Source organism: Mandrillus leucophaeus, unplaced genomic scaffold, assembly GCF_000951045.1.
Source record: "Mandrillus leucophaeus isolate KB7577 unplaced genomic scaffold, Mleu.le_1.0 Scaffold670, whole genome shotgun sequence".
In the NCBI taxonomy this organism is placed as follows: Eukaryota; Metazoa; Chordata; class Mammalia; order Primates; family Cercopithecidae; genus Mandrillus; species Mandrillus leucophaeus.
Window position 1 is genome coordinate 83,092 of NW_012107253.1, and position 9,363 is coordinate 92,454.

General features: G+C 41.5%; 1 protein-coding gene across 1 annotated transcript in view; it reads left to right on the forward strand.

The window, feature by feature from the left end:
- Positions 1–8,919: 8,919 nt before the first annotated feature.
- LOC105555147 (leucine-rich repeat-containing protein 37A3-like) overlaps positions 8,920–9,363 on the forward strand; it is a 26,389-nt gene continuing 25,945 nt past the window's right edge. Inside the window, 1 exon segment of the mRNA XM_012001950.1 lies at positions 8,920–9,359. Coding sequence (XP_011857340.1) covers positions 9,018–9,359 — 342 coding nt within the window. The 5' untranslated portion in view covers positions 8,920–9,017.

Genomic DNA, 9,363 nt, shown 5'->3' on the forward strand with positions numbered 1-9,363 from the left:
AAGTTGGTTGATCGTGTTAAAGTCTTCTGTATCCTTGCTGATTTCCTGTCTGCTTGTTCTAGTGATTACTGATAAAGGAGTGTTGAAGTCTACAACGATTGTTATGGGTTTGTTCTCTTTCTCCTTGAAATTCTGTCTGTTTACACATCCTGTATTTTGAGGCCCTGTTACTAGATGCAGAAACATTTACAGGTTTGTCCTCTTGATTATTTGACATCTTTATCACTCTGAAATAACCTTTATTTCTGGCAGTAATCATTATATTAAAAACCATTATTTGGCCAGGCATGGTGGCTCACGCCTATAATCCCAGCACTTTGGGAGGCCAAGGCGGGTGGATCACCTGAGGTCAGGAGTTTGAGACCAGACCGGCCAACATGGTGAAACCCTATCTCTTCTAAAAATAGAAAAACAGCCTGGCACGGTGGCATACGTCTGTAGTCCCAGGTACTCAGAAGGTTGAGGCAAGAGAATCACTTGAATCCAGGAGGTGGATATTGCAGTGAGCCGAGATCATACCACTGTACCCCAGCCTGGGAAGCAGAGCAAGACTCTATCTCTGAATAAATACATACATACATAAATACAGGCCGGGTGCTGTGCCTCACGCCTGTAATCCCAGCACTTTGGGAGGCCGAGGCGGGTGAATCACTTGAGGTCAGGAGTTCGAGACTAACCTGGCTAAGATGGTGAAACACTGTCCCTACTAAAAATACAAAAATTAGCCAGGCATGGTGGTGAGCACCTGTAATGCCAACTACTTGGGAGGCTGAGGCAGGAGAATTGCTTGAAGCCGGGAGGCAGAGGTTGCAGTGAGCCGAGTTTGTGCCACTGCACTCTAGCCTGGGTAACAGAGCAAGACTCCGTCTTAGAAAAACAAAAAACAAACAAACAAAAAACCATCATTTAATACTAATATAAAATTAGTGTTTTATATTAGTAATATAATACTGTTTTTGACTAGTGTTAGAATGACATATTTTTCTCTACCCTTTTGCTTTTAATCTATATATCATGACATTCATTTACTTTTTAATTTGTAAAAATGGAGATGGGGATTTGCCATGTTGCCCAGGTTGGTCTTCAATTCGTGGGCTCAAGCCACCTGCCCACCTCAGCCTCCCAAAATGCTGGGATTATAAGCATGAGCCACCATACCTGGCCATATCATTATATTTTCAAATGGTTTCTTGTTTTTTTAATTTTTCTTTTAAATGTAATCTGACAGCGTCTTTTAATTAATGTGTTTTGGACCATTTACATTTAATATGATTGATAATGACTGGATTTAGGTTTCCTATTTTATTATTTGTTTTCTGATTATCTCTTTTTTGGGGGATTTCTTCTGTTTCTTTTTCCTGCCTACTTTTGGATTAAATGAATATTTTTTAGTGTTATGTTTTATTAAATGGCTTTTGGTCATATCTGTGCTATGTTTTTGCTGTAGGAATTACAAAATATATACCTAACCTACCTACTTAGAGTTAGCATTTTACCTCTAAATAAAACGTAAAAGTATTACAACCATTTAGGTTTCTTTATTCTAACCCCCTCCCTTATCATTGTATATATATGTGTGTGTGTGTGTGTATATCCATATACACTTTCAATGACATATAGATATGTATACTTTCAATGTATATCTACATGCATACATTGTATATGTATGTAGACATATATCTACATACATTGAAAGATATATATCTACATACATATACAATGCATGTATGATACCTCTGGCCACTACATCCTTCTTAAATTTCCTGTTGCCACTCATGACCCAATTTCCTTGACCAGTTATTCCTCCTTCAAACATCCCTCTTACATGTGATAGTCCTCAGCATTTAGTTTCCCCAACTTTCCCCTAATTATCAGTTGACTCAGTTACCACCAAAATATCAATGACTTCTAGATCCATTTTCCTACCTAGACCTCTCTTCGAAACTCCGTATTTCCAACTGCCTTTGTTGTCCCCGATAAACTCCACATTGTAGGAAATAAAAAGGAGTTACAAAAGTTTAGGTTCAAAGCAAAATTTAAAAACTCATAAATGAGACAAAGATTTAGTGATGATAAAGGCTATGGTCCACAATGAAGATATAAAAGTAATGAACCTTTCTGTAAAACATGTATGTGATAGAACCGGTCCCCAACTTTAAGCCTTTCAGTGATTCAAGTAATTGCAGAACATCTTTAAAGTACTAAGAGAAATGTCCATCCAGAATTCTATATCCAGCAAAAATACCCTTCAACAATTAAGGCAAAAAGAAAAAGAAAAAAGACATTTCGGATGAAGAAAATCTAAGAGAATGTGTTGTCAGAAGTTCTACTCTAAAATAAATGTATAAGAAGGTCTTTAGGCCAAAGGAAAATTATACCAGTGGTAATACTAGAACTTCAGAGATAAAGAAAGAGCAGCAGAAATGGTATCTGGGAAAATTTTAAAACACAAATGGTTGTTTCTCCTCTTATTCTTTAAAATATGTATAGTGGTTGAAAGCAAAAGTGAAAACACTGGTGAGACTTTCAATGTATGTAGATATATATATGTGTGTATATATATATACACACACACACACGTATATCTATATACATGTAGAGGTAATAATGGTAGTTATTTTATGGAGCTGATCTGAGGATAAAATGAGATAATGCGCTTTAAAGTGCTTAGCACAATGTCTGGCAAATAGAAAGCACTGTATAGGCCAGGCATGGTGGCTCATGCCTGTAGTCCCAGCACTTTGAGAGGCCTAGGCGGATGGATCACTTGAGGTCAGGAATTTGAGACCAGCCTAGCTAACATGGTGAGACCCCATCTCTACTAAAAATATAAAAAATTAGCGGGGGGTGGTGGGCTCCTGTAATCCCAGCTACTTGGGAGTGAGGCAGGCGATTGGTTTGAACCTGGGAGGTAGAGGTTGCAGTGAGCCAAGGTTGCAGTGAGCCAAGATTGCGCCACTGCACTCCAGCCTGGGCGACAGAGCGAAACTCGGTCTCAAAAAAAAAAGAAAGCACCTATAAAAGCCAGCTGGTGATTTTTATATTATTACTGACACAGAAGATGGGGATTGGGGGCAAAGGGAATGTACTCAAAGAACATAGCCTTGTTCATTAATAACGTTAATACTAGACTGGGACACTATTCTACATTAGAAGGTGAATCCTTGTTACATTTGACAAATAAGTTTCATCATTTTTAAAAGCTTTAAATGCGTCACAGATTATTTATTCTTGATATGCCATTCATGGTTTATAGATATGTAATAGCAGATTAAATAATTAGATTTTATTAGTTCTGGAGTATTAAATTCTGCTGGAAATGAACTTCCCCCTTCCCTATACCAAAACTGAGTGAGGCCTCTTTTTCTCAGATACCAATTAGAAATAAGGGGACAATGTTACACTTTTTCCTTCTAGAAACACACATTGTATAGAGAGTTGTCTTTTGAAGTCTAGAAGTCTGAAAACACTATAATTTTTTTTTATAATTAATACAATAAATGTATTGGTCAACTCTGAAAAATCTACAATGGTTTCTGAGATTTAATCTTGGCATGACTTTACCCCTGCATCTCTGCCCTCGGCAGGTAGTTTTGTTTATGGGTGTCATTGGTTGAACAAATATTGTTTTAGTTGCTACAATAAATAAAACATGATCTGTGCTCTAAAGGAGTCAACAAATGAGCCAGGGGGCATCAGTAATTGCCGGTAATATAATCGTGCTTGCGCTGTCGTGGAGGACCGTACAGAGTGTCAGAAGCACAGTGCCAGGAGGCACAGCAAAGGGTAGTAGAGGTGACATTTGAGCCCGGCCTTGAAAACTGTCTAGGATTTCTTAGAATTTCAGCAAAGTAAGGTAATTTCTGTCTAAAATATACAGGCAAACTTTTTATTAAAAATATGAGAAATTAATTAACAGATTATGACTACGATGCAGATTTAAAACCCAAGGCATAATGAGTGCCGTTGACCAGTTCATCCAAACAGTTCAGAGAAGAGAACATCCATATAGATCCTTCTTGTGTTGCAGAATACAAAGGAGCAGAAAATTTTGCCTCAGTAACTGCCAGGTCATTCTAATTAAAGTACCTGTACATTGTAATATAATTCCTCCATTAAGGTAATAACCGATCAGGTGGTCCAGAGTCTGTGTCATTCAGTCAAGAAAGTCACTCCCTTAACCTAGACTGTGCTGGAAATTCATTGACAAATTTTGTTCTTCTCCATTTGTCTTCAGAATTCATGCAGACCACTTGACTTCGTTAGCATTTTCTTTTGTAGGCATATAGTAATGTATTTGGTTAAGCTTCGGCTTCCATTTGCATCAATCCTGTTGTAATTATTGCCTCCTGAGGCATCGATTTGCTTCCCTTGCATGAGTTTCCAAAACCCTACTTTCTACTTTGTAAGGAGAGTATCCATTTTCTTTAAAGCAGTGGTTTTCAAACTTGCCTGCACATCAGAATTATTTGGGGAGAAGGATAAAAATACAGATTACTGAGCTTCACCTGGGATTCTGTAAATTTGGGTTGCATTTGAGATTACTTTGAACAATTTACCGATGATTTTTGCTTCTCCTGCACTTCAGTTTTAGGAAGGACTGTTTCAAGGCAGCTTTTCAAACTTTAATGACCGTGTAAATCACCTGAAGATTGTGAGAAACTGCAGATCCTAATTTAGCAGCCCTGGGTTCAGGCCTGAGATTCTGAAGTTCTCTCAAACGTGATAATATCAATCCCTTGTTGAGCAGAAAGGTTGTTGTTTTTTTTGGTTTTTTTTCCCAATATCTTCATGGCATTCAATGAGTAGCAGAGTTTGAAGGTAACTTCTGGAATTTCATCGAATGTGTATGAATTTTTACTCATCTGGATCTTAGGGGAAATAACCCATCCAGTTATAGGGAGGGAGGACCTTTAATAACGAAGCCAAATGTGTAGGTTGTCTCCCTCTCCCTAGTGTGCAGAGGTATCCCTTGCACACACTCAAAACTTCTTAGACCAAAAGCATTATAGCTCTAGTTTGCCTTAAAGGAAGTTGTATTGTCTATAGAGCATGTGGGTCATTTTCTGCCAAAAAAAATATTCAGATGTTTTCACTCAAGCTTTGTTCATTGTATCTGGTGGAATTCCGGTTCTCAGGGAGTAGACACCTAGCTGTGCTTCTAATGTGAAGTGTCTACTAGCCCCGTGGTCTCTATTTTGGATTTGAACTTACTTCAGCCCCCCACCTGATGCCTTTCCATTTAGTCATATTGTGATTCAACATTTTTGTTTCCACATTTCTTATTTCCTATGTTATTATTCCTTAGTTCCCATCTGTAAGATCATAAAGTCCTTTGACCCAAACACAGTTGATATTTCACACATATGTTAAAAACTGAGCTGTGAGACCAGACATGGTGACTCACACCTGAAATCTCAGCACTTTGGGAGACCAAGACAGAAGGATCAGTTCAAGCCAGGAGTTTGAGATCAGCCTGGGCAACAAAGTGGGACCATGTCTCTAAAAAAGAGAATTAGCTGGGCACAGGGGAGTAGTCCCTGTTACTCTGGGGGCTGAGGCAGGAAGATCACTTGAGCCCGGGAATTCCAGGCTGCAGTGAGCTCCGATAGTGTCACTGCATTCCAGCCTGGGTGCCGAGTGAGACCCTGTCTCCAAAAAAAAAAAAAAAAAAAAAAGAAAAAATCCAAGGGTATAATGAGGGAACTACCAGGAAAATGCTCTTATTTTCTGCTTTTAGAAACCAAAATAATGTTTCATTGTGGGCTGCTACCATTATATGCAGGAAGTTTTAGAATGAAAAACATTCTGAACTGATCCTTGCTAACTTTATTTCAGAAAGTGGTAAAATAGCTGTGGAGTATAGACCCAGTGAAGAGATTGTAGATGTCAGATGGGAAGAAGAACTACACAGTTTAATTGAAGTATGTGGAGATAAAAACTCAAAGGTGACAGGGCCGGGCGCAGTGGCTCAAATGGAATGCCAGTGCTTTGGGAGGCCAAGGCGGGCGGATCACCTGAGGTTGGGAGCTCAAGACCAGCCTGACCAACATGGGGAAACGGTGGTGCATGCATCCCGCTACTTGGGAGGCTGAGGCAGGAGAATCGGTTGAATCTGGGAGGTGGAGGTTGTGGTGAGCCAAGATCGCTCCATTGCACTCCAGCCTGGGAAAAAAGAGCGAAACTCCCATCTCAGAAAAACAAAAAAAACCTCAAGGGTCAGATAACATATGCAATATAACCATAATTCAAAATAAGCAGCAGAATTTAGAGGATAATTTGCTTTGTTCTCAGGAAAATGTGAAACTCCGAAACTGCTTTTTGAGTGCAGGGTATTTCTGGGGCTTTTCCTAAAGTCTTGACCCTTGGCTCTGACCCCTTATTTGGAGTTTGGAGACAGAACTGAGGACTGTATTACTACAGCTGTGGACACAGGAGAGGGGTTAGTCTCCCCCGGCCCCAGGAGTAAGGGAAGCTGGGCCGCTTGAACACAGGCCTTTTTAGAACTCCCTTCAAACAGGATCCCAGAGATGTGGGGAGAATGTAAGTGGCCTTAAGACAGATGGTGCTACAGCTTTCGAAAACTATAATGCCTTTCAAATATGGCTTATTACTTGGATCTCAATATCTTCCAAATAGTCTCAATACTTATTACTTGGATCTCAATATCTTCCAAAATAGTCCTTGAGTGGACTATTTTGCTGAAGATCTTTCTGTCAATCATTTACAATCATGTGCTGCAAAATGAAGTTTTGGTCAATAGTAGACCACATATATGATGGTGGTTCCATAGGAGTATAATGGAGCTATCCCTATACAGGCATACCATTTTTATCTTTTTGTTGTTGTTGTTGTTGTTGTTATTGAGATGGAGTCTCACTCTGTTGCCCAGGCTGGAGTGCGATGGTGTGATCTCAGCTCACTGTAACTTCTACCTCCTGGGTTCAAGTGATTCTCCTACCTGGCCTCCCGAGTAGCGGGATGCATTATAGGCATGCGCCACCATACTCAGCTAATTTTTATATTTTTAGTAGAGACTGGTTTTTGCCATGTTGGCCAGGCTGGTCTCGAACTCCTGACCTCAGGTGATCCACACACCTCCGCATCCCAAAGTGCTGGGATTACAGGCATGAGCCACTGTGCCTGGGCCCCATTTTTATCTTTTATACAGTATTTTAACTATACCTTTTCCATGTTTACATACACAAATACCTGCCATTCTGTGACAGTTGCCTTTAATATTCAGTACAGTAACATATAGTACAGGTTTGTAGCCTAGGAGTCATAGACCATACCATATAGTCTAGGTGTGCTGTAGGCTATACCACCTAGGTTTGTGTAAGTATACGCTATGATGTTAGCACAATGGTGAAATCACCTAATGACACACTTCTCAAGCTCCTCACATGGCAAGCAACGCATGACTGCATATGAAAGCTCTTAAATAGGGATTAAGTTTCTAAATTAATCTCAAAAGAAAATAGTCATTATTTACTATTTATGGAATTTTTTTAAAAAAAGGAGCAAAAGTTTCATTTCAGTGGGAACTTATTTTGGAGCTAGAGTATTTTGTTTAACTTTCACCCCAAAGTTGCAATGTGTTTTGAAGTTCTTCCCTGTAAAATAATTATTTTAACTCAATTTAAATAAAACCCATCCAGTAAACTTCAAGCTTTAAGAAGTCTAGGTTCCTGTGAAATGTGAGAGGAAGTCAGCACTGATTTCAGAAATCTGATTATAACAATAGATCCATTCCTAAATGAGGTGAATCTTGGAATCCCTTCAGTTTTATTTTATTTTATTTTATTGAGACGGAGTTTCTCTCTTATTGCCCAGGCTGAAGTGCAATGTTGCAATCTAGGCTCACTGCAACCTCTGCCTCCCAGGTTCAAGTGATTCTCCTGCTTCAGCCTCCCGAGTAGCTGGGATTACAGGCATGCACCACCACGCCCGGCTATTTAAGTAGAGATGGGATTTCAGCATGTTGATCAGGCTGGTCTGGAACTTCTGACCTCAGTGATCTGCCCACCTCGGCCTCCCAAAGTTCTGGCATTATGGGTGTGAGCCACTGTGCACAGCCCCCCCTTCAATTTTAAAACCATCATTATGCACCCTGTGCCTCTGCTAGGCACTGGAATAAGATGAAGCACCTTCTTGGAGTTTACATGCTGATAATTGTGCCAGACAGTAATAGGTAAGAATGGCTGTGGGGGAAGTCAGCTGTGTTCTAATTACAGTCGCATTTCAGGAAATTATTTAACATGTTGACTTTAACAACCTAAGCCTCTTCTCCATGTGTGCACACAGGGTAGATCTCTGAAGGGTGGCGCTGTAACTTCTAGGGTAATGGCTGTGTTGAGTCAAGGCAGGATGACAGTTCAGCCTCCTCCCTGCTAGTGCAAAGGGCTCTTCACTCGGATTAAAGCCTTCTCTCCCAGACTGAATTGCCCACCCCCAACACCCCTCCTACAGAAAATGTGGAGTCCTCGCTTATTCCCTGGCAGCCCCTACCTAGTAGGGTGGTGAATTCATTATCAAACATGCAACAGTTTAGCGAAAACAGCAACATTTTGGAATAAATGACTGTAATGTGTGTCTTGCCTGCCACCCGAACTGGCGCCCATTTTGCAGCTCAGTTGCTCTCCCTGAAAGGAAGAGTATGCTTGGATTTCGCCTTGGAGGAGGAAGAGTTCAGGCTGCCACAACTGGACTAGCACTTATGAAGATCCCAAGGCGAGGTCCCGTGACCCCACCCCACCACACCACAGCAGGCTGCTGGAGTCCTGGGACCACCTGGGTCTGTGGCCCAAATCCTTCCTCCCTAAGGGGAGGGAAAGGGGTGTTCCAGCTGGGCGGGGTGGGAAGGGGTGTTTGGGCGGGATTGTGACATAAGATTGCCCTGGTGACATGGAGCAGATCTGGACCCAAGCCTAATAAAGGTGGCATAAATAAAGGTGTCATAAAGACAGGGCGGGGCGCATGCTTATAAGGGGCACGAGCATCTTAGGGTTGCCAGAATGACTCCCGCTCAGTGCGTAGCACTCGCGTGTGTCATGTCCCAGCTGCGTTTCTGGGGCCCATGGCCCCTCCTCACGTGGCAACTATTGTGTCTACTAGTCAAGGAGACTCAGCCTCTGGAGTGGGTCAAGGACCCACTCCAGCTGACCTCTAACCCCCTGGGGCCGCCTGAGCCCCGGTCTTCCCGCTCCTCCCATCTGTCATGGGAATCTCCCCATGCGCCCACTCCCCCGGCAGACCTGGGGGACTTTGATTACCTGGGGCCCTCTGCTTCCTCGCAGATGTCAGCCCCACCCCGGGAATCGACTGAAAATTTGGTTCCATTCCTGGACACAGATTCAGCTG